The sequence below is a fragment of the Vipera ursinii genome (genome assembly GCF_947247035.1).
Source record: "Vipera ursinii genome assembly, chromosome: 3".
Taxonomy (NCBI): Eukaryota; Metazoa; Chordata; class Lepidosauria; order Squamata; family Viperidae; genus Vipera; species Vipera ursinii.
In genome coordinates, this window is record NC_139516.1 from 58,782,019 (window position 1) to 58,808,773 (window position 26,755).

At 38.5% G+C, this 26,755-nt stretch overlaps 1 protein-coding gene across 1 annotated transcript; it reads right to left on the bottom strand.

Annotated features, from left to right (window-relative positions):
* Nucleotides 1–362: 362 nt before the first annotated feature.
* On the bottom strand, nt 363–22,054 carry LOC310637099 (taurochenodeoxycholic 6 alpha-hydroxylase-like). Its single transcript, XM_083357372.1, has 12 exons — nt 21,693–22,054; nt 21,025–21,166; nt 19,612–19,656; nt 18,454–18,581; nt 17,760–17,890; nt 17,313–17,467; nt 8,736–8,842; nt 5,047–5,237; nt 3,052–3,185; nt 1,722–1,786; nt 1,339–1,421; nt 363–563 (listed from the first exon to the last, which is right to left on the bottom strand). Exons 1-12 carry the CDS (start codon nt 21,873–21,875, stop codon nt 395–397), a joined length of 1,533 nt encoding a protein of 510 aa, XP_083213498.1. The 5' UTR covers nt 21,876–22,054; the 3' UTR covers nt 363–394.
* Between the last annotated feature and the right edge of the window lie 4,701 nt (nt 22,055–26,755).

Sequence of the window (26,755 nt, forward strand, 5' to 3'; positions counted from 1 at the left end):
TCTAAATGCATGGGGAAATCACAAGCATAGAACAATTTGAAATTAAAGGCTTGGGTTCTACAATTAAGCTGCTGTTGGACAATTATTGCATGAAATATTAAGGTGTAACTTATTAGCAGAGCTTTCTAGGCAATATTTTACTTTCTGAGATGGGGAGCACATGACTTCATGACAGGTGGTATACATTCATCTGACAAATAGTGAAGGATGAGTTTTTAAGAATTTACAAGTAATTAAAGTTAAAAATGAGAATAGTTTTTAGCGAAGTGGAGAGACTGATTATGATTAAAAAAGCTGTAGTATGCATCATGCTTCTTGGTGGTTTTGCACAGTCAGTAATGGCCCATTTTCTTACAGCATTCTTGGTATCAACTCCTGCAATAATTTTTCAGGATCAGTTGAGTTTCTTTAAAATGAGGTGTATTCCATTTTCAGATTTGAGGACAATGTGGGAGATTGGAATCGGAGTTTTTTCTGGGTCGGGCATTAGTTCGAAGCGAAGCAGCGTCAGAGCAAATGCTATTTTTAGTTCATTCATGGCAAATTGCTGTCCGATGCAATTCCTAAGGAGAAAGAGAAACCCCTTGTGTTATACTCAATATAACAGGAGGTTGGTTGACATGCAGAACAAGGTAGAGTGGGATTTGTTTTTTCCTACCCAATTAGCTACCAGTTAGTATGCATGCAAATTAAATATAGAGTGTAATGAAAACTGCAAACATTTATAGTTATCTTTAAAACTGAAAACATGACGACAATGTATTGAATCAATTAAATTAAAGTGTGAATGCATGAAATATTTCTCTTCAGTGAAAGCATTTAATCTATAGGGGCTGAATTTAACTGAAGTAACTAAGCAGGAAAGCACTGTAAGAAATTATAATCCAGGACTGAGTATCATATTTAAATTATACCCTGTTTTCAACCTTTGGCTGGGATTTTCCATGTTACACAGGCTTGTAAACGCAGTGTTGGATGCTAGAATACACAACCGCAGGTACAGGGTCTGTCCTAACTGGAAAAACATTTTCACATTTAATTTTAAAAAACAGCTGTGTCGATTGCATAGCTTTGGGGAATGATTATCTTGCTTATGTAACATACTGGTATCTGTCTGTCATTCTTAGCTGTAAGAACATTTCATAGGATTTTTTAAAAGACCACAAGTAATAGGGATAGGCATAGAGCAGCTATTCTCACCCTTGGCAACTTTAAGATATGTGGACTTCAACTCTCAGAATTTGCATCCAGAGTCCCAACAAGTTGCCAAGGATGAGAAACACTGACAGGAATGTTTATTTTTAAACAAATGGTCTAAAAAGTAGATCATAGACTCACCTTGCTCCAGCTGCAAAAGGAATAAATGCATGAGAATGTCTTTTAGAGACATTCTCTGATGAAAACCTCATGGGATCAAACTCCTGGAATAAGAAAACAATAAAAATTGGGGGGAAATAAAAAGTGAATCTGCTATGCTTACAACCCTTTTTCTAATTACAGTACTTGTGCTATAATAAAGCTATTGAAGCATCTCAGAATAACTTTGCGCTTTGCTCTGAAAAATATAGTGAGTCAATACAAGATCCTAAAGGTGATAAATGGGATTTCCTGCACTATAGAGAATCTTATAAAAGTCTTGATAAAGAGTGACAAATTTTATTTACAACAGTTAGTCCCCTTTATCACTGTCATCATTTGATTTTAAAAAAAACCCTACTTACCAAAGGATCTGGCCAAATGCTGGGGTTTTTATGAAGAGAATAAATGTCAACTGCAACTATAATATCTGTAAAATAAAGAATCACAGTGATCAAAACATTGTCAGTGGCTGAAACAAGATCAACCAGACAGGATGAGAAAAATTCTGCATCCAGTTCTATCCAGCCAGAGAAATTTGGCATTTACATTTTTCAAAGAAAATGTTCATAGGCACTGTTAAGCAAACTGCTCACATTTTTATTAATTTATGGATCTGTTCCATGGATTTCTCTTGTGTTATGATAAATAAGTAATCCTACATATAAAAGTATAAATACCTATACAGTCAATAACTAGTTTGAAGATGCAAAAGAATTCCATATTTGACAATAGGAAAAGGGTAGATCCTGATCCCAGTTAAGTATCCAAATCACTCTTAAATATATCCAATTTCATTCCAGCTGCAACTGGGCAATAGCTTATCTTGACCTTTATAGCATAACTATGAAGTTACCATTAAGCGGAGTCTAAGTATTTTGTAGAAAAGAAACCCAAATAATGTTGTATAATCAGAACCATAACTTTAGATGATGGTGAAGAATCCAAGTCAACTCCTAGTACATTCACACATTTTCTTGGTAACAATATAGACATGGTTTCCCACTGTCTTGTTCTAGGATGTTTTGTTAAGCTCCCAAGTTAAACAGCCCCAAATTTTCTAATAATTTCTCATCCAAGATTTTACTTTGCTTAGTTTTTCTAGAAATCAGACAAAGTTGCTATCTTGGCAGTTTGTTTTGCAGACTTCCAATTAGTGATTATCTAATGCCTGAAAAAATGATTTAGGTTCTTGGAACAAAGGTATCAGAGAACTTCAATCAATTCAGATGGTTGAAGTTGAGTGTTTTTAATAATTCTGTTATAATGGCAATTGCTTATTCTAACTAGAGTAACTCTTTAGATAGATGTGCTATCAGTATAGTTTTATGGACACAACGCAGTGTTTAATTTGTTTAATTTCAGAACTCTTGGTGCAATTTTGAACTATTTTGGTGTGGTTTAAACAGGCAAAGATTACATTCAAGTGAATTCTAAATGTTAACTATCATGGGCTGCTTTACATTTTACTACAGTATACAATATGAATGTGTTAAAATTTCTTAACTGTATCTCCTAGAAGGCAAAGAGGAAGGTTGGAAGGAAACATTTTGCCTCGATCGGAGTGTGTCAAACATTTTATCATTGGTACTGTGATTTTACCCTTTTTTCAATCGTATTTATATTCATCCAACACTGAGCAGCACAAAATGGAATGAAAGTAACATTTTTGTTTTCAATTAAAAAATTGCAAACCTTCAGGCAAAGTGCGTCCATCAAAGAAAGTAATCGGTTTACTGAGCTTTCGGGACACCACTGGAACTGGAGAGTATATACGAAGACTCTCTTTTATGCACATTGTGCAATAGGTCATTTTACCAAGATCATCCCTGAAAGGTATAGAGAAAAACAATTAACCTTTCTATTACTTAACTGCTAGGTGCTAAAGGAGGGTATTGCCTGGAACTAAATCAAGCAATTTTATTATTTACTTACACTTAACATTGACCCCAATGTGTCATGGTATCACCTTTTTTCTTCCACCTGTGACAATTGCCTTCATCTGATCCCCAGGACATGAATGAGGCAAGCTTAATTTACCTTTAACTGCAATGATGTAAAATAGTGTTGCCCCCGCCCCACCCCGCCCCATCCCCCATTGCCATTCTAGGTTATCCAAGGGCAGCTTCAATGTGCATAAAAGGTACTAGGTTTTGTTATCCATTACATCGGTGGAAAGTAAGTGCAAGGAGTGGAAGCAGGGATTGGCATGGATTGACAATGGGGACAGTGGTTTCAATTCTAGCATAGTTTTCTGCTGATTCAAGGATGGGTATATAGTGCTTCAATTCAGTAATGGGCAAAGTCTTTTAGCTTTTGATGTCTAGGGTCATAAGGCAGAGGATCAAAGTTTCAAACCCGTGTCCCCAGAATCCCTCTGAGTGCTCACATCCCACCTCTACCTTCTGTCTTGGTAGTTCCTGCTGTCATCATCTATCTTCCCAGGGTGAGAGATAAGACTTACACAACCCAACCTGCCTTTCTGAGAACTAGCCGGACCAAACTAATTTCTCGAATGCCACTTCTTAGAAGAAGAATATAAAGCTAGAGGATTAAGTCCTTCCTTGGCATATGGACCAGTCTCACTGTAGAAAGTAAGGACGATGACCTTGATGGAAGTATCCAAAGGCTGTTGCCCAGGGAAAAAGGGCTGAAGTGTTTTATTATAAGTGCAGAATGTCCAGATAAACATTTGGAAGAGGATCAGATACCCACATAATTCACTGAACTATAAGGAGGTGGAGAAGATACAACACAATCAGACTTGCAGGATTCTGTCATTAGAAACCATCACAACAAAAGTAGATTTAGCTTCCTGTGTAGTTGTTGGGGCTGACCTCACCACCGATAAAACAAAACAAAAATAAAGATTAAAGATAAAAGACATCTTTAAACTTCTGAATATTTTAAATTTAAAATGGCCAATTTTAATATGTTTCACTGATAGTTACATCTCACTGAATCATAACCACGTAAGTATGACTGTGTCGTGTATTGTGTTCAGGTATCATATGGTATCCAATTGTACTCATCTTTTCTATAAATCTTGGAACTTTGGAAATAAATGATTTGGCGTATAAAATCAGTATGCAAATTTGAGCTGCTGCTTAACATTTAAGACAGAACTAGCAAGTGTGTAGCAAGTCTTTTATTCTCTTTCAAGAATAATAGACTAAACACTAAGCTACTAACAATCTTTTGGCTAGTTATTTTCTGTTCATTGAAAAATAGATTTGGGAGCTTTAATTGAGAATGAACAAGTAGATGGGCAATTTTCCTCCCTACACCCCCCATCTCCAGCTGTTTTTCATCTATAGGTTTAAAGAAATAGAGTGCAGAAGAAGTTGTGCAGTAGACAGACAGCAAGATACAGTATCCTTCCTCTTGTAGCCTATTGCTATAGATAATGATAGCACTGACTGACAGTGATAGTATAGGCAATCCTATGGGTCTAAATATAACATAAAGAACTATGGTGGTGGCTGTCCTTCCCTTTGCTTCCTCTTGGACCCAAAAAAAGGCAGAATATGGTGATATTAGCGAAAGGATTAAACATCCCTTCTCACCAATTCATCCTTCTGACAGCCTCCAAGTGTTCTGATTTTTATTTACTTAAAAATACTTATGTAGTGTTATGCTTAAATCAAGTCACTAATGAAAGAAAACTAAAACAAACAATACTGTATTCACCACTGGATGTCCTCCCGATCCCCCAATATGTCCTTGATTTCTTCTCTGCATTTCTGCTGATGTTCTGGATACTTAGCCATTATATATAGTAGCCAAGAGAAGCCACTGGCTGTGGTACCATGGCCTGCGGACATGAAAGTGTCCACTTCAGCACGGACATCTTCATCAGATAATCCAGTTCCGTCTTCATACTGATAAACAGAGAAGAAGAATCAACAAGGACCACTTTCAATGAGCATTCATTTAAAGAAAAAAAAATAAAGCATGAAGTCATTGATTTCGCTTGTCAGAAGATTGCAAAAGGTGATCACATGACCTGCAACCGTCACAAATACATACTAGTTGCCAAGTGTCCAACTTTTGATCACATGATCATGGGGATGCTGCAACAGTTGTAAGGGTGAAAAATGATTAAAAGTCACTTTTTTGCTGCTATATATTAGCTGCTATATATTAGCAGAAAGAGGAAACTTAAGAGTTCACATGGAACATGATTGGCAACTTAAATCATTAGATGAGTTAAGACAAGAAAACATAAGTTACTCTTGGTTTCAATATACTCAATTGAAAGCTAGGTGGAAGCTGGATCAGAAGGTTGGCATCACAATTACAGATGAAAACTTAGTAAAACAAATTAGAGATTTAAATTGTGCACATATAAAGAGGATATATAATGCTTTAATTGAATTGGATTCAGAAACGGAATTGGTTAAAGACTGTATGATAAAGTGGGCACAAAATATTCAGGAACCAATTTCGTTGGACACTTGGGAGATAATTTGGGTCAGAAATGTTAAATTTACTCAGGCTCAAAACTTAAGAGAAAATTTTTACAAAATGTTTTATAGATGGCATTTGGATCCCAAGAAGTTGTCTAACATGTATCCTAATTTACAGTCTAAATGTTGGAGATGTGGTAGTTTAGAAGCTACCTATTTTCACATGTGGTGGACTTGTAGAAATATAAAAGCTTTTTGGATCAAAATTTGGTGGAACATTCAAAAGATTTTTAAGAGAAAGATAAAGTTTTCTCCGCAATTGTTTTTATTGGGTATTGTTGTAGATTGTGATGTTAAAGAAACTAATTTGATGTTGAATATGATAACAGCAGCACGGTTACTGGTGGGACAATATTGGAAGAAGGATAGTTTGCCTACTATAGAAGAATGGGTGTTTAAAGTTTCGAATCTTGCAGAAATGTCTAAGATTTCTGCTTATTTGAAAGATCATTCACAGGAAAGATATATTTCAGTTTGGAGGAGATGGATAAATTATATTCAGAACAAATATGGGACTAAAAAGTTCCATTTAGCTTATGAGTAGATTTTAGTGGGATATTGTTATTGGTACTTTGTTTGTAGTCATGTTAAAAGGGAGTTAAAGCACATTATGAATTTGGTTAATTGTATATTATGCATAATCTTTATTTAGAATATGATTACTATAACTATAATCCTGTATTTAGCTCTGGGAAGTGGGGGGGGGAAGTGGGCGGGTTTGGGGTGGGGGGGGATTTGGGGATATATTGTAAAACTTTGTTTTTGTAAAACTCTTTAATTAAAAAAAAGAGTTCACATGGAACAAAGCTATTATTGAATCAAGATGTTCTGCTTCAAATACCATGAAGCTTCCTCCCAGAAGGTAACAAGGAAAACAGGTCGTGAAGAGGATGTGTAGTATCGCAGACAATCCTGTAGACCTTGCTCAAGCATTGCTTATATGCTATGTCCTGAATGGAAGGAAGTGAAATTCCAATAATCTTTTCTGCCATCCTCACCACTCTGCACCACCTTCCTGTCCGAAGCAGTGATGCTTCCAAACCAGACCTTAGTGCAATATGACAGGATTCTCTTGATCGTCCCTCTATTAGAAAGTGGACACTTTTTTTTAATGTGAGTTTAGTGCTGTTCTGAAATAGTGCTTTCAAACCAGCTTTGAAAGAAGCCTGAAAACAGATAATTGGTGCAACATGTGATTACAAGGTGAAGTAGGATTTTCAGCTGCATCAATGATATGGTTACCTTTACTTGCAAACTTTGGTTACGATTATCAAAGAAAAAGATGGAATGAATCATGAGAAACAAAAGCAACAAAGAGAGGGGAAGGAAGAGGGACTGCTCTAAAACTGGCTGCCTTTGAGTCTTTATTTTGACGAATGAAGGTGAATATACGTGTTCCAGGATAATGTTGCAGGATCCAATCTGGGCCAGTCACAAGGACCAGGGGTTTAGTCTTCCAAACTTTTGGACTTGTGCTGGAGCCCTCCTCAGGGGACTTCTCTCTAGCAGAGTGTGTGATAAAAAATTTTATTTTGCTTTCTTTCTCCCTGCCCTCTCCAAATAATACCACAAATACATCTGATTCTTTTAGTGCTATTTTTGCAAGAATTATGACATTTTACCACCCTACCTTCTATCTTCCCTTCTGTATTTGTAAATAATAATAGGATTTTTTTAAAGAAAAAAAAAACCAGTACACTTCAAAGACTCTTTATCCTACCCTAGCCAATAAAGTGCCACAGATCGCACCCTCAGCGAAAAATGTTGGTAAAAGGAAAACATTGTCTCTACAATAGGCTGGGAATGAGGCCAAGGCAACTGTCACATGGGCAGGTCCTTTAAAAACAATAATATGATTTCATGGCAAGATGAGCAGGGCATAATAAATGAGCCCATAGCTATTTGCCTTTTACCCTGTTTAGCAAATTTCCAGTGTTACCTCATTAATGGAAATGAGAATTACTTCTGTTTCCCATTGCATCTGCATGCCGTATGGCTTGAAAAGTGTTATAAAAGGAAAAACAGGGAAGTTTTCCCCTTTATAGCCTTGAACATTTTGTTCAGTAATAGAAACAAAATCAGAATTACCATATAAACTTTGTTCCTCTTAAGTGCTGCAGTAACAGATCAGATGAAATTTTCACTCCTCTGCAACTTTTAGGGAGAACATCAAATCCCTGGCCTAGCAGCCCCATTTGTCCCATAATTTATTTGCACAAAAGCTTTGAGTCAGCAACCATTTGATACAGAAAAATCCTATCTGCAGTGTACAAAATGCAAGCTATTTAAATTAAAGGTTGCTGTAACTGTATTTTTCTCTGGTACTGTTGACTTTCTCATCTTTCTCTCTCTCTCCCTCTCTCTTTTTACAAACATTGCAAATAAGCCACTGATAAAGATTCGATTTTTTTAAAAAAAATTCCATTTATATCCTGCCCTTCTCCGAAGACTCAGGGCGGCTTACAAGCTTAGAAGTAGCCTTCATTCTATGTATATGCCTGCTTATTAGGGCTTTCACACACACCCCAAGCGGCATTATTACAAAGTCAGCTTATTGCCCCCAACAATCTGGGTCCTCATTTTACCTACCTCAGAAAGATGGAAGGCTGAGTCAACCTTGAGCCTGGTGGGATGCGAACCTGCACTAATCGCAGGCAGCTGGTGTTAGTTAAGGAGGCATTAGCCCACTGCTCCACCAAGGCTCTAATTGTCCCAAGTTTAATTGTCCCAAGTTTATTATACTACCTGTTCAGATCTAATGAGTTTTTCATTAGCACATCAAATTTATGTCCAAGTTGTTCTACTTACCATTGTAAAAAAACACTCCCAATATTTCATTTTGTATTGCAATATCTTTCATAACAGTGTGAGGCAAGAGGCTGTTAAAAAAAACTTCTTATAGTTTCTTACTTTGGCACAAAGAAGAATGTCTAAAAAATCCAAATGTCGCTTCTTTTGGATCTTTTCAAGCTCTCTTTCATTATGCAGTGATTTCTTTCTCTCTTCAATTACTTTTTCTGTGAAGTAATACAAGATGAGTTAAATGCCAGGAATGAGAAATTCACTATGTTTACCTCATCAGCGAACTAATGGACAGGAATGGGTGAATTTAATTCAGATGACCATCAGGTATACTACTGCGGGCAAGAATCCATCAGAAGAAATGGAGTAGCCTTCATAGTCAATAAAAGAGTAGGAAAAGCAATACTGGGATACAATCCTCAAAATGACAGAATGATCTCAGTTCGAATCCAAGACAAACCATTCAATATCACAGTAGTCCATGTCTATGCCCCAACCACCAGTGCTGAAGAGGATGAAATTGACCGGTTCTATGAAGCCCTACAGCACCTTATAGAACTAACACCAAAAAATGATGTCCTTATCATCATGGGGGATTGGAATGCTAAAGTAGGAAGCCAAAAGATAAGCGGAATAACAGGCAAGTTTGGCCTTGGAGTACAAAATGAAGCACGGCACAGGCTGATAGAATTTTGTCAAGAGAATACGATGGTCATAGCAAACACTCTTTTCCAACAACCCAAAAGAAGGCTCTACACATGGACATCACCAGACGGTCAACACAGAAATCAGATTGACTATGTGCTCTGCAGCCAAAGATGGAGAAGTTCTATACAGTCAGTAAAAACAAGACCAGGAGCTGACTGTGGCTCAGACCATGAGCTTCTCATTGCAAAGTTTAGGCTTAAACTGAAGAAAGTAGGGAAAAGTGCTAGGACAGTCAGGTATGAATTAAATCATATCCCTGTTGAATATACAGTAGAGGTGACAAGTAGATTTAAGGAATTAGATCTGATAGACAGGGTGCCTGAAGAACTATGGACAGAGGTTCGCAACATTGTACAAGAGGTAGCAACCAAAACCATCCCAAAGAAAAAGAAATGCAAGAAAGCAAAATGGCTGTCTGAGGAAGCTTTGCAAATAGCTGAGGAAAGGAGGGAAGCGAAAGGCAAGGGAGAAAAAGAAAGATACGCCCAATTGAATGCAGAATTCCAGAGAATAGCTAGAAGAGATAAGAATGCCTTCTTAAATGAACAGTGCAAAGAAATAGAAGAAAACAATAGAACAGGGAGGACCAGAGATCTTTTCAAGAAAATTGGAGAGATGCAAAATGGGCATGATAAAGGACCAAAATGGCAGGGACCTAACAGAGGCAGAAGAGATTAAGAAGAGATGGCAAAATTACACAGAAGAACTATACAAGAATGAGCTTAATGTCCCTGATAATCACAATGAGGTGGTCACTGACCTCGAGCCAGACATCCTAGAATGTGAAGTGAAGTGGGCCTTAGAAAAGCTGAGCAACAACAAAGCTAGTGGAGGTGACAGTATTCCAGCTGAGCTATTCAAAATCTTAAAAGACCATGCAGTAAAAGTGCTACACTCAATTTGCCAGCAAATTTGGAAAACTCAACAGTGGCCACAGGATTGGAAAAGATCAGTTTACATTCCAATTCCAAAGAAAGGCAGTGCCAAAGAATGTTCAAACTATCGCACCATTACACTCATTTCTCATGCTAGTAAAGTTATGCTTAAAATCCTACAAGCTAGACTTCAGCAGTATGTGGATCGAGAACTACCAGAAGTACAGGCAGGATTTTGAAGAGGCAGAGGAACTAGAGATCAAATTGCCAACATACGCTGGATCATGGAGAAAGCTAGAGAGTTCCAGAAAAACATCTACTTCTGCTTCATTGACTATGCTAAAGCCTTTGATTGTGTGGATCATAACAAACTGTGGCAAGTCCTTAAAGAGATGGGTGTACCAGACCATCTTATTTGTCTCTTGAGAAACCTATATGTGGGCCAAGAAGCAACAGTGAGAACTGGACATGGAACCACTGATTGGTTCAAAATTGGGAAAGGAGTCCGGCAAGGCTGTATACTGTCACCTTGCCTATTTAACTTATATGCAGAGCACATCATGAGAAAGGAAGGGCTAGATGAATCAAAAGTTGGAATAAAGATTGCTGGAAGAAATATCAACAACCTAAGATATGCAGATGATACCACTCTAATGGCAGAAATTGAAGAGGAACTGGAGTCTCTTGTTGCGAGTGAAGAATGAGAGTGCAAAAGTTGGGTTGAAACTAAACATTAAGAAAACCAAGATCATGGCATCCGGCCCTCTCAATTCCTGGCAAATAGATGGGGAAGAAATGGAGGTAGTGACAGATTTTATTTTCCTGGGCTCCAAGATCACTGCAGATGGGGACTGTAGCCAAGAAATTAAAAGACGCTTGCTCCTGGGGAGGAAAGCCATGGCAAATCTAGACAACACACTAAAAAGCAGAGACATCACCCTGTCAACAAAAGTGCGTATAGTCAAGGCTATGGTCTTCCCAGTTGCAATGTATGGCAGTGAAAGTTGGACCATAAAAAAGGCTGAGTGCCAAAGAATTGAGGCCTTTGAACTATGGTGCTGGAGAAGACTCCTACGAGTCCCTTGGACTGCAAGGCGATCAAACTGGTCAGTCCTAGAGGAGATCAACCCTGACTGCTCTTTAGAAGGCCAGATCCTGAAGCTAAAACTCAAATACTTTGGCCACCTAATGAGAAGGAAGGACTCACTGGAGAAGAGCCTAATGCTGGGAAAGATTGAGGGCAAGAGAAGAAGGGGACGACAGAGAATGAGGTGGCTGGATGGAGTCACTGAAGCAGTAGGCGTGAGCTTAAATGGACTCTAGAAGATGGTAGAGGACAGGAAAGCCTGGAGGAACATTGTCCATAGGGTTGCGAAGGGTCGGACACGACTTTGCAACTAACAACAACAACCTCATTTTATCCCTTGACTTCAGAAAAAAAGGCTCTTATGTTGTCCTGAAAGATTAATTTGGTTCCTTTTATTGCAAATAAAATGTGCTGCCACCACGTGGTCATTTTGGGGAAATTATGATGTGGGCAGCCAGAACCCCTCCTACCCTATGATGTATTTCCTCTCCCCTCCCCTTTTCTGGGATGGACTTCCTCCTTCTTCATCCCTGGAGATTTTCATTCTCCATTACCAGCAGACATGTGATAACCAGCAGACATGTGCTCCAGATCCACGTGCAGATGCTGTGAGTTATTACCATCTTCTGACCTTGGAAATACTGTTCGAACATCATCTTAATGCACCCCACCTGTTGTATTCTACTCTACATGCAATAAAGGTATTTCTAGATGATAAAGAGTGTTTCCACAACTTCAGCTATCTGGAGAGAGAGAGCTGTTAATAGCAATGTCATCTGCTTATATAGACCATAGAAGTCTTAACAAGGGATTAATTACAGTACAATGGCTTTGATCCAGAATAGTCAGAAGATGTAATGTGAATTCCTTTTGTCTGGAATCTCATATGTGTGCATGTTAACTGCAAGCAAGAAGGCGTTTCAAAATAGTGCATGCCTGCAATAAAAGGGAGATGATTAATTCACCATTCTCCAGATGATTCTGCAAGAGGCAGAGCCGTGCCTTTGGGATTGTGTCTCTGTGAATTGTTCTCTCTTCCTATCTTCCTGAGAAGAACAGCCAAAAAGGCTTGTTAAAATCTTACTGTCTCCTTGCCAGTGAATCACTAGCCAGCGTCTTAAGTAATTGGAGAGGCCTTGAAATGCAAATGAACTCTGCTAAGATGTACTTTGAATGTTTACAATGCAGAGACTGTTTGTAATCTCCTAGTCACCCAAATTTCATTGGGAAGAACAGAGATCTTGTGTTGCAAATCCTATTTGTGTTCAGAGCTGAATTTTTGCTCGAATGCAAAAATTTGCTAGTTTGCTGGGCTCCCTTTGTTCAGTAGACTGCTGAGAAGCAGCCATAAAAGGGCCATAAAACAATTAAATGCCTTTTGGCAACCAAGCCCCTGGTTTACTGATGAGTGAAAGAGGCCCTCACCCTTGGAATGCAAGGCTAATACAGCAGCTTGCCAGCTTGGATTTCTGTTAAAGCAGGCAGCATGTGAAGACGTTGATTCACACTTATGGCAAGCCAGGAAAGCATCTTTGTATATATAAAAAAACAAGTGATTTAGCTAACAATCCTAAAATATGTTTTGAATCTCCAGAAAAGAGATTATTCAGCAAGCCTACAGTTAAGTTACCAAGCAACTGAAGGCCTAAAGCAAGGCAATCCTGCCCAGTCTTGCTAGCACAAGGAGCAAATTAAGCTTCGTTAACGGCACAATTTACAGCCTACGGTTGACATTCTTAATACGGACAGGCAGTTCCTTAAGGGTTCCAGACTGGCTTACAACTTGTGGTCCTAAGAAGATGCAATTTGGCTGATCTTGTGTCCAAGTGAAGGCTAGGGACAATAACAGAATTGTATTTGCTCATGCAGAACAGCACACTCCCCAGTGGCTGATCTGCAAATAACAGGCTTGCTTCCAAACAGTGACCCCCAGTGGTCAAGGGGTGAACTTCGTTGAAGTACCCACTTACGCAAGCAGCACCCCAGCGTCTGCTCAGCAAATAAAAGGCTTGTCCCCAGGCATGTGTACGGTGCCCACTAGTGGTCAAAGAGTGAACTTCCGTGAACGAACCACACAGAAGTTGCCCCCCAGTGGGCAAAGGGTGAACTTTCATGAAGTCTCTAACCACGCAGAAGACGTCTCCTGGTGGTCAAAGAGCAAAGTTCACCAAAGTAGTTAAAAATACCTAAGAAGTTTTCTGTACCTATCCTAGCCATGGTGGAGTGTCCCACTGATTCAGAAGAGCTGGTTCGACCAGACAACCCTGATTTGTACAAAGATCCTGCTGTAAAACCTAAGCGTACAACAAAACCAACCCAGAAACTCAGAGAAAATTATGAGGCAACTAGAGATGAATTTTCCAGTAATCTGTCAGAACTATGGAATAGAACTGAATACTGCATGTCAGTCTTGCTAAGCCTTAAGGATAATCCTGTTGAATTAAGAGACTCTATAAGTCGTCTATCTGCAGCATATGAGAGCTACCAGCGGTTGTCTGCAAAATACACAGGTTTTTTGAATGACTCTAATGTAGATGATTCCTCAGCAGAACTAACCAAGAATGAGGAACTGAACCAGCAAAGAGATCTCCTAGTGCAAGATGTAAAGAATAAGGCAAAAATCCATATTGCTGAACTGCAGGAGACCAGATCTCATAAGTCCACATCAAGTAGAAACACAGTATGCTCCGCTAGATCCTCTCGCTCCAGGGCTTCATCCATACATGACAAGTAGTAGAAGCCCATGTGCTTGCAGAAGAAAAGGACATGCTTGTTTCCTTTGCCAGAAGGGAAGCTGAAATAGAAGCCCAGAGCAAAGCCCGTCAAACAGAGGAGGAAGCCCAGAGAAAAGCCGTCAAGCAGAGGAGGAAGCCCAAATGAAAATTCTGCAAATAGAAAAGGAACGAGCAGCTGCGTGAGCAAAGCTGAAGGTCTATGAACAGGCAATGCAGGAAGCCACCGATCCAGATTGTTCCATCCCAATAGAAGTGGAAGATCCGATGGAATGCACCAGTCAATATGTGTTAAGGCATAATGTTTGCATCGATGCAGAGCCATTTTCTGCACCTCCTATGAACAATGCTGTCCTGACTCACCACTCAGAGGCCACAGAACTGCAAGAGCCTACACCTCTTCAACAACACAACGCAGGTGCGCCAACTGTGCTTCCTACAAACAGCACAGAAGCCCCACACCTGCAAGGGCCTACACCTCTTCAACAACACAAGCAGGTGCATCAACTGCGCTTCCTACGAATAACACACAGAACCCAAGCCTACAAAGGCCTGCACCTCCTCAACCCCACATCACAGGTGCGCCAACACTTCAAACTGCATCACATCTTGCCAATGACAACATAACTTCCAGCAATGAACAACAATTGAATCGACAGGCAGCACAAGCCTCAGGAGCTACACCACAGCTGAACGCTCGTGCAACATCATTTTATCCTGGTATGCCTCACCCTAATTCACCAGAGAACTTTCACACCCAAGGGGGCCCACAAGTTTCTCTGGCATCAAGGAGTGAAAGACCAGACCATTCTGACTACTCCAGACGCATGACTCATCAAAAGCTCATTGCCAACAGCATCTCAAGGTTTGATGACTGTCCAGAAAACTACAGATCCTGGAAAGCAACCTTTAAAGCTGTTGTTGTTGATCTCAACCTTACCGCCTTCGGAAGCCCAGAAGCATTAGAGAAGGCTCTATTCAAAAAACTACAAAACTTTCTGAAGATAGGCAACAAAGACAATCTCAAGCTCCAGGAACTAAATGATCTCCTCATGGAGACAGAATTGGCAAAAAAAGACCCACGTCTACCTGGTCTAAGCTACTTGGACACCTCCCATGGTGTCAATCCAGTGGTGTCAAAACTTCCATACGGCCTGCAGGTGGACTGAAAATGGCATGGCTCAGACTACAAACTACGCAATAATGTTTCCTTTCCCCCATTCTCATATTTTTGCAGGTTCATAAGCCACCACGCCTGGATGAACAACGATCCCAGCTTCGACTTCGATGAACCCAGTGTGCCTGCTCCATCATCATCATCATCAAGGTATGTTAACACAGCAGCTCAACACAGAGACTCACGTGGAGTTGTGTCTACAAGAAAGACGGACATTTCACCTCCTGTACCATCTCCTCCTCTATGGAGTGATTCAGGTGGCGGCATCTCACATCCTGTACCATCTCCTCCTCAATGGAGTGATTCAGGTGGTGGGAATGAAGATCCTAATCGTCAGTGTCCTATTCACAAAAAACCTCACCCTCTTAGAAAATGTTGTGAGCTTAGAGCTAAGACTATACAAGAGCGGAAAGAGGTTCTCCAAAAACTTGGAATATGCTACAGGTGCTGACCATTTTGCTAAAAATTGTAAAGCCTTTGTCAAGTGCACAGAATGTGATAGCAACAAGCATGATACAGCTATGCATCCTGCTCCACCTCTAGGCAATCTACAGCAATCACCTGTATCCAACCCTGCTTCAAATTATGGCGGGGAGCAACAAGCTCACGCTCCAGTCACAAAGGTCTCATCTTCACCCCAATCTTCAAGTCAGAGACCTTGTTCTATTTAAGGACCATCAAGCTCAAGAATCGAAAGGCACCAAAAACTTTCATCAGACTATTTCAGAACTTGTCTTGCTTTTGCCTCTTGAAGACTGAATTTGTCGCCTTTCCTGGTTGGATCGTGACTCCAAGAAGAAAAGTTATTTCGTTGGACACCTGGGAGATAATTTGAGTCAGAAATGTTAAATTTACCCAGGCTCAAAATTTAAGAGAAAATTTTTATAAAATGTTTTGTAGATGGCATCTGGATCCCAAGAAGCTGTCCAACATGTATCCTAATCTACAGTCTAAATGTTGGAGGTGTGGTAGTTTAGAAGCTACTTATTTTCACATGTGGTGGACTTGTAGAAATATAAAAGCTTTTTGGATCAAAATTGCTGCCAACACGTGGCCATTTTGGGGAAATTACAATGTGGGCAGCCAGAACCCCTCCTACCCTATGATGTATTTCCTCTCCCCTCCCCTTTTCTGGGATGGACTTCCTCCTTCTTCATCCCTGGAGATTTTCATTCTCCATTACTGGCAGACATGTAATAACCAGCAGACATGTGCTCCAGATCCACATGCAGATGCTGTGAGTTATTACCATCTTCTGACCTTGGAAATACTGTTCGAACATCATCTTAATGCACCCCACCTGTTGTATTCTACTCTACATGCAATAAAGTTATTTCTAGATGATAAAGGGTGTTTCCACAACTTCAGCTATCTGGAGAGAGAGCTGTTAATGGTAATGGCATCTGCTTATATAGACCATAGAAGTCTTAACAAGGGATTAATTACAATACAACGGCTTTGATCCAGAATATAAAATTTGCAATATGCAAGCTAAGAGATATTCAGAATAAAATCACTGAATATACCGAAATTCCTCATTAGGCTCCCAAGAAAATTCAACAAGGTCTTCCTGATGCTAGTCAATTTTTACTAGTGCTGAATAGAGGTTATTGTGTGTTGGCAGGTCAAGGATTTCACTGACATATCTTAAGACCCTAATGAGGCTTATCCCCCTAATTAGCAGAATCAGAAGACATTGCTTATGTTATAATAAGCCTCAGTGAAGTCTATGGGACGTGCTTCTAAGAAGACATACAGAGGCTGGCACTGTGAAGTAAGTGAAAAATTTAAATATGCTGTTTTAAGCATCATACAGTAATGTATGCAAGTTATTAACTTTTGAATGAAGATTGAACTACTTTGCTGCCAAATAAAACAATGTTTTATTTGTTTCTACTTGTCATATAATAGCTCTTATAGAATGGCATAAGAAGGAAGAGTTTCACTCCAAGTGTTTTTCAACATGTTTGCTTTCAGTTAATGAAACAGTACACAAAAGTTGACCTTAGGCTACAGCCACTCCTCCTCCATCTTCATATATCCTGGCAACCCAAGACACACTCACAGTAATTTTATCTTAATCTTACCAAAGAATACAAGACTTACCTGTATGATGGTGTGCCAATTTACAAGCCTGTTTAAATTTTTCCCCTGATGGGGTACATGAATATAGAAAATAACTCCAAAGCAGAGTGGAGGTAATTCTCCGAAATAATAGAAGATTTAAGTCAGATGAAGCTTGGACATAACAATCCAGATCTCTGATGGAGGAAAAAAATGATTCTTTTTTACAAAAAATATGTGTGCTACACAAATATTTATTTATTTTATTTTATTTTATTTTATTTTATTTCTATACCGCCCTTCTCCCGAAGGACTCAGGGCGGTTCACAGGGCATATATAAATAGCAGTACAAAAATTAAAAGGAAATTAAACCAATGCCCAATTAAAATACAACAATAATAGAATAATAAAAAACCAATTAAAAACCCATATGATCAATGTTATCCAATACTTATGTTACTAGAAAGTATAACTGTAAAAGTTTTAACCTGTCAGTTTGGCAACTGCTATTGTGACTGAATGCACATCTCATGAGGCTGTCAAGAGTCATCAAACTAACATGGTCAAACATTTCCAAAGACTTTGTGGGCTCCTTTGCAGTCAGTTTCTCCCATTTATCCTAGTGTGGAAAATAGAGATGGAACAGTGTAAGCTGTTTATAGGATTCCCATGCCATGTGCCGTTTTAGTGAACTGCTGTCCAATATACCACTGAGTTCAACTCAGCTTCAGATAACTACATAGATATGACCATATTATTTACTTAGCAACAACCTAGATTTCCCATTCTCATTTTCTAGAATTGCTCTGGAATAGTTTATATGTAGTCCTTGACTTACAACTACAACTGAGCCCAAATTTTCTGTTGCTAAGTGAGACAGTGGTTACATGAGTTTTGCCTCATTTTATGACCTTTTTTTGCCACAGCTGTTAAGTACATGGCTGCAGATGTTAAGTTAGTAACATGGCTGTTAAGGGAATCTGGCTTCCCCATTGAAACTTTTCTTGGCAAAAGGTCACAAAAGGTGAACCCCAGGACGCTGCAACCAACATAAATATGAGTCAGTTGCCAAGCATCTGAATTTTGATCACCTGACCATGGGAAGCTGCAGTGGTCATAAGTGTGAAAAACTGTCATAAGTCACTTTTTTCAGTCTGACGGGGGGGGGAAAACTTTCCTTACCAGCATAATTTTGGTGGAATCTGCAATTAATGCCACATAGGGCTTCAAAATATTATAGTGAAAAGCTGGTGTTAACAATCGCCTGTGCTGGTGCCATTTTGTGCCACTTAAGGTAATCAGTCCTTTTCCTATAGATACAAAAAGAAAAAGATAAATTACAATGAATTAAGTGATAGTGGCAGTGATGGTGATGATGGTATTCTTCCATCTGTTCTGACTGAGCTAAGAGATCGTTTGCGCTCAGAATAGATAGGCAGTTTATCCCAGGCTTGACATATTTGAAAGTGCTAAGACAGAGTCAATGTACCTGCCGGGTCAAGGCCCATCTTTCAAAATCCCATGAAACAAATCTCATCAGAAATGTCAGCAGGGTTTTAAAAATGGGTCTGCGCCAACCAGAATTGCATCTTTTGATATTTGTTTGACAGTGATGACCATATTTCGTCCACAGAGCTCAAGGACTGTTGCATATCATTTCAAGTTGTCTTAGAATTCCTGACAGGAATATGATTTCTTTATCTCTCTTTTGCTTATTCATCGGGGACATAGATAAAATTTACCTTTTTATCTCCCTGTAGCTTTTCATCCATTCTTTGAATGTTAGGGAAATCAAATATTAAAGGTTATTCTATACTTTGTTGTTTTTCTTCCTAGTGTTGCCCCACTTGCAGGGTCAGTTTGCTTTGTGTTACCTTCACGGCAATTCTTTTAACAAAACTATCACTACATAATATGAGAAGGTTTTTGAAGAGTCTGATACTGATTTGGGCTGAGAAGGTATGACTTGATTGGTTCTAGTCCTCCATTAGGCACAGAAGGCATCGGATGACCTGAGACAAGTCTCTTCAATACGTCATTTAATTGCTTAAAGTGTAGATGTGATAATCAGACTCTTATGATCAAATTGAATTTCTTGTAAATTAAATCAGGCCTTCTCAATTTGATAACTTTCAGATGTGGTTTTGAATTTAGTTCCAGATTTTGGTCCCATTATATACAACCAGCCTGCAGAAGACTGGAGAAGATCAAATTAACATTGCAAAGCTATACTACCACAAACAACATACTAAAATTGTCCATTTAACTATGTTTGTAAAAAAAAAAGCGGGGGGGGGAATAGAAAAAATATTTACAATTGATTTTAATTTTTACACATACCAATCCAAGGAATCAAAGGTTCATAGATTAATTCAGCCTTTGGATCTAGAAAATTCAAAGAAGATCAGAACAAAGTTATAATACAATGCTAAACATATACTGAAATAATTAACTCATTTGGCATAGATAAAGTTCACATCAGAAGTATGCTGCATCTTTCTTTCATTGAACAAATATGAGAGAATCAATAACTGATATATACATACACATCTGTGGCTCAGAGTTAGTGAGGCACAGATGTATATACAGCTTACATATGACAACCAAAGTAATTTACATGAAAATTAGTGGCTATCAAAGTTCATGACAAAAATAATGGGCCACTGTTTTTTGGTGTTGCTACAAAAATCTTAAAACCATCATTTTGTGCTTTGTGAAGCATTTCCATTGTATATAGTAAGAATATCAACTTCACTTCAACTATTAAAGTTCAGTCCATTCTGCCTGTTAAAAATTAGGGCAGTTCAAAAGAGTTCTTTACAGTGCTTTGCTGGGAGAAAAGTGAAGTGGCTGTGGATACCTCCATATGTAGGAGGACTGCCAGGAATAGCCAATGTGAAAGACATGCTTCTTACATCTTGAGAAGCAACTTTTTCAAAGACATTGCAGAGCCTTATTAAAGTTCCATTAAAAAAATATTCTAAACGTTAAAAGTAAGTTTATTGTTGGATGTCCTTGGCCATTTCTTGAGCCCTAGTACAGAATCACAGAATTGACTATTTTTAACACTGCGTTATCCCCATTTCTCTGTCATTTGCAGCAGTCATTCTGCTGAAGTTATGAGTGCATTATGCATGTAAAATGAGGACCCAGATTGTTGGGGGCAATTAAGCTGACTTTGTAATAATGCCGCTTGGGGGGTGTATGAAAGCCCTAATAAGCAGGCATATACATAGAATGAAGGCTACTGCTAAGCTTGTAAGCCGCCCTGAGTCTTCGGAGAAGGGCAGGATATAAATGGAATTAAAATAAATAAAAAATAAATAAAAATTCATATCATTAGATTAAACCCCCAATTGTCCTCTAGGAGCTCAAGTTGCTATACACAAAATTCCCTCCTCCGGTCTTCCTCACTACAAGTCTTTGAGATAAGTAGGGCTGAGAAAGAGTGACTGATCCAAAACCACTCAATCAGTTTTTATGGTCAAGGATGAACTTGAACTTGGTTCTGACCTAGGTGTATAAAGTGAATATATACAAGAAGGTAACTCACTTTTTGTCATTTGTAGCATGATCTTATATTACTATTACTATAAACTTTATAGGAGAAGCTGAAAGGTAACTGAGACTCTGACAGAAATGTCTCCATTAGCATCTAACAGAACCTGGGTGTCGTTCTCTAGTCTAGTGAAAATCTCTATATGCATATAACTGCATGGGAAATAGTCATTGTTCTAACTAACATGCACTTACCTCCTCTGGCAAACAAAGCTTTGGCATATTCTGGGTGACTGACAACTATACCAGAAAAAAAGCTTCCGAACCATCTGGGAAAAGCATAAGAATATTGTTCAGACCACTCCAACATATGTTTTAGTTCTTTCTGGGCTGGTATCTGCAAAAGAAAAGAAAAGAAAAGAAAAGAAAGAAAGAAAAAAGGAAAGGAAAGGAAAGAACAGAAAAGAAAAGAAAAGAGAAAATTATGTTTACAATGTAGTTGCAAAGTTGTGTCTTTAAACTCTGGCACTCTTCAGAGTCAGAATATTCATCCACTTAAATCAGCCTGAGTAATGTAAACAAAGATAAGAATGTGTAAAAGGCACTCATAATACAATGCACACTTAAGAAAATTTAGTATATTCCCTGAATTAGAGACATGGGCAGCTAGATAAATGTGATATAAATAAATAGAATAAATAACTTAGCCACTCCTTAGATTACTTTGTGGAACACAGACATCAGAATGAAGTTATTCATCTGACAGAAACAGAGCTACAATCAATTATTTAAGAATATTCAACAATTAAAGGGACAATTACAATCTTCAAATGATTTCAAGATATGTTAGCGATTAAACGGTGTCAGAAATTCACTGTCTTCTTCTGCCCCATCTCCTCACCATATATTTTACCACTTCTTACCTGATGGATGTTGCCATACAGCCAGTGAGGAGGAGGGCCTGGGAAATTCTTATAAGCCTTAATCTGCTTGTGTCTCATGTGATACAGTTGGATGATTTTAGCCAGGACATAAGCCAGACAGAAAGCAGAAGCAATAAGCATGAGCTGGTAGAAACTTGATGTTTTCTCCATCATGAATACCATGAGGCTGAAGCCTCTGCAATCGTGCTACTTCACTGGCTGTGTTTTATAAAGGTATGAGTGTTGTCACCAATAAACTGCAAGATGGGTGTTCCTCAAGTGCAACTTTTGTTGTACCTTGGGCCACTTACATCCAAACTTTCTCAACATTTGGTCATTTGCTTGGGAAAGAACTCCAGATAAAGTTGTCAAACAACTTACAGTTTCATCTAATCTTTGCCAAGTCATTAGGAATAAGACAGCGAACATCAGTATATTTCTCCTTCTTTCATCAGCAAACTCAGATGACATTTTGTAAGATGAATCACACCCTTGGACAGGGATGTCCAACCTTGCCAAGTTAAGATTTGAGGACTTCAACTCCCAGAATTCTACAGCCAGCATAGCTATCTGAAGAATCCTGGGAGTTGAAATCCACAAGTCTTAAAGTTGCCAAGGTTGGACACCCCTGGTCTAGGAGATCATAGATATGGCTTTACACTGCGCATGAGTTAAGGTACTTGATGGACATTTACTGTAATTGCTTGAAAAAGCTTTATTTTAACTCTGGGGTTTTTTTACCCCCTGAGATTTAGTTTAGTTTAGTTTAGTTTTATTTAATTTGTATACCGCCCTTCTCCTTGGTAGGGACTCAGGGTGGTTCACAGGGCATATATAAAAAAGACAATACAAAAATTAAAAAAAATTAAACCAATGCCCAGTTAAAAACAGTAATACAATTCTAAAACACAATTTAAAACCCATAATCCCCCGTCAGGCCAGACCAGCTAATTCAAATAGGTGGGTCTTCAGGCCACGACGGAAGGTTCGGAGATCTGATGCCGTCCGGAGCTCCACCGGCAGTTGGTTCCATAATGCCGGAGCGCCCACAGAGAAGGCTGCCCCCCTGGGGGCCACCAGTCGGCATTCCCTGACTGGCGGCACCCTGAGGAGGCTTGGTATCTAATAGGGAGGCGTTTGTGGAAGCAACTGGTTTTTCCCAAGACTGTATCTTTGAGTGCTCATACATGCTTATCAAAACATGATAAGCAGAAAGCATAATAAGCAAAAAAAAGTGGATGTCTTTGCTACTCATACCCTTCTGAACCATTCAGGAAGTTAAAGACGAGCAACAAATAAATTTAATAGATAAATAAATATAAATATAAATCTTCCAGAGTTTGAGCACGTCTTTCCAATTCTTTTGCAATGGTGAGCTGAGGAACAGCAACCATTCACCATGAAGATAATTCAGGGCACTTACAGGGAAAGCCTGTTTTTCTAATTCCCTCCCCCTTCAGGTTCTTTGCTAGCTATGGTCAATAAATGTACGCCATTCTGGCAAAACTGTTGCCTCCTCATCCAAACTTGGACATTACGGAGCAGGTAAGGAAAGACAGGGGGAGCTGATCTTTTGTGGAAGTGAAGGTAATAGGACAGCCTAAATTCCACTGACACCTCCATATTTCATTACCAGATTGAATCATTAATGTAATAGAAGAGGGAAAACATGAAACAACTGAATATAGATGTAAAATTACATTTTGATCCAATGTTAAAATTATTAACCAAATAAAATCAATACTAATTTGTATACTGGCATGCTGTTGAAGACTAAATTATGGCCCTTAGGCTTTCAAAGTATGGTTATATAACTTCCTTTTGTAAATGGGTAGAATGCTGAGAATGTCCAAGAAGGAGTAGAGGTAGCTACTCTTTCTAAATATAACTCTAGAATAATTTTTCCATTAGCCATTTTTTGTTTCTTTGCTTCTTCAAATTTTAGGATGTTGCTAAGTGCCTGGACAAAAAAAATTTTTTAAAAAAAATGGGGCTCCTTTACAGTTCTAAACTGTAATCTTCAAGAAGGTGTGTATTTAATTGAGATTAAATGGTAAGATTTGAAGTTTCTTTTAAGTATTCACATCAGTGCAAATACATATTGTCACTGAACAACATATTGACTACTGTACTGTAATTAATATATTCTCGTGAGACAACTTTAGTCCACTTGATAGCAGCAGAAAAAGTGTTTTCTTTTTAAAAAGTTTACCTTTCTCAAATATTAAGCCAAGAGAGCTTTCCTAAAATACCTCAAAATAACTGTCCCAAAGGTGCTTTCTTTCAAAAGGCAACTGGACTTTCTTATTTTGCTTGGAGATATTTTGCTTCTCATCCAAGAAGATGGTAGAGAATGGAAGGATGTATATTCCTTGTAGTCATCTGGTTATTAGCACTCTTTCTGAGAATTGTTGAGGCCACTTGGAGGTGGATCACCTGAATAGTGAAAATGGGTGTGGAATCTTCTTGTAACTGCAGAAAGGACTGTGTTGTAAAAAAGGAGATAGAGGGTGTCGTATTCCTTCCCCTCCCCCTCCCTGATGAGAGAGGGTTGTTCAATCTTACTGTAGATGACCCCTTTGCCCACTCTTTCAGACCCCTATCTCGTTTACAACACAGTTTTTTCAGCAGTTCCGAGAAGGTTCCACACCCATTTGCACCGTTCAGGTGACCCTGAGGTATACCACAGCTGATATGCAGATGTGACCTTTTATTTATTTTTTCTTTTTAAAATGTAGAATTCATCTTTCGGTTAATTTGCTCAAATGATGTATGATTTTAACTAATTCTTTGAAATTATTCTTTTTCATGATTTTTTTTCTTAACATGTTATGGTTTTTAAAGCACATACAAATTCCAGGGTTCGTAAGATAACTGTACTGAATGATACTTGCTGACAGTTGCTGGTTTAACAGGTGTATTTTAAAGCCCTAAACAGCTTACAGCTTGATTGTTTGAGAGACGGCCACATTTTTTAAAAAAAGAATGTTCAAAGAGGAACTGGCTTGGGTCCAGACTATCTAAGGGAACACCTGCTGCCAGCATCATCTTCCCATCGTCCTGTGCGCTCCCACAGGGAGGGCCTTTTTAGGGTACCGCCGGTTAATGAATGCCGGTGGGTTATTCCCAGGGGAAGGGCGTTCTCTGTGGGTGCGCCTGCCATATGGAACCATCTACCTACAGAGCTTAGGACTGCCCCCGACCTTTGCTCATTTCGCCGGGACCTGAAAACCTGGCTCTTCAAGCTGTTTGGCCCAGACTGAGGGCTTTTTAATTTTAATTGGGTTTTAGATTTACTTTTGGGGCTTGAATTTAATTAATTATTTTAATTGATTTTAATTTTTGTATTTCATGGTTTTAACTGCCCTGTAAACCGCCCTGAGTCCTACGGGAATAGGGCGGTATATAAATTCAATAAATAATAATAATAATAATAATTCCTAATTTGGGAGATGTTGAAAACAATCATTTTTCCCCCTCATGTGAATATTAGCTAATATGAATATATATGAAAATAGCAACATTTTGTCTACTTATGCATGCAACAGAAACTGTTTTCAACTTATATATTAAAAGTAGTTCCAAAGATAGAACTTGTATTTGTACAGACTTATTAACTTGTGTAATATTTAACTTATGTAAGTTTAATGCCACATTAATTAAAACTGTAAGTGTTCCAATAAGATACACAAAATTATTGGCTTGTTTTACCTTTTCAATTGTTATGTATACCCACTTTTTCATTCAATTTTCCCTGTAAAGCATAACTACGTTGGTGTTTAATACATTACTTTTAGATGCATAATGACTCATATAACATAAAAACATTCATTGCAAATAATTATGCTACCACATTCTATATAGATTTATTCATAAATTTGTTAAACTAGTAAACTGTTATTTACAGTTTACTAAAGATAGGAAAACTGATAGAGAATTTTTCAGAGGTGCAAATGCTGATAAAAAGACAGTGGCTATTATGTGGTCTGTTGTGAAGAGTTACATGTTCATGAAATAACCCAAAAATGGCTATGGGTAAACCATATCAAAATGAAAGTAGGTACCATGCTCCTGAATTGAAGAATATAATGGGGACATGATATTTAAATTGTGGGTATAGTAAAACAAGAAGAAATAACAAGGTTAAAAAATGGAATGGATCCTGCATAAATATGAGATTAATTCAAAAATAAGTGAGCAATACAAAGGAAGTATATTATTATTCATTATATAGACCCACGGATAATATCAAACTGTGAAGCAAGTGTATGAAGGAATAGCAAATGGGTCAAAAGAAAAGGGAAAAGTAAGAAAAGTATAATTGGATGTAGTGAATGAAACCTCCCCAAAAGACAGAGGTGATAAGTTGAAAGAGCAAAAGATAGTACACGAATGCAGTGCAAATAGTGGTTATATGTTTCAGTTTATGGTTTCTAAAGAATCAGGGTCTTTAAGCAACTAGGTAAAAGATTTACAGAATTGGTTTGGAAGAATAATGATAACAATAACAATAACAATAATAAAGTTGGAAGTGACCTTGGAGGTCATCTAGCCCAACCCCCTGCTCAGGCAGGAAACCCTATACCATTTCAGACAAATGGCTGTCCAATCTCTTCTTAAAAACTTCCAGTGTTGGAGCATTCACAGCTTCTAGAGGCAGGTTGTTTCGCTGGTTAATTGTTCTGTCAGGAAGTTTCTCCTTAGTTCTAGGTTGCTTCTCTCTTTGGTTAGTTTCCATCCATTGCTTCTTGTCCTGCTTTCAGGTGCTTTAAAGAATAGCTTGACTCCCTCTTCTTTGGAACACTCCTATTATGTCACCCCATCCTTCTCTTCATTAAACTAGGCATACCCAATTCCAGCAGCTGTTCCTTATATGTTTCAGTCTCCAGCCCCCTAATCATCTTTGTTGCTCTTCTCTTTCTAGAGTCTCATCATCTTTTTTACATCATGGTGACCAAAACTGGATGCAGTATTCCAAGTGTGGTCTTACCAAGGCATTGTAAAGTGGTATTAACACTTCACGTGATCTTTATTCCATCCCTCTGTTAATGCAGCCTAACACT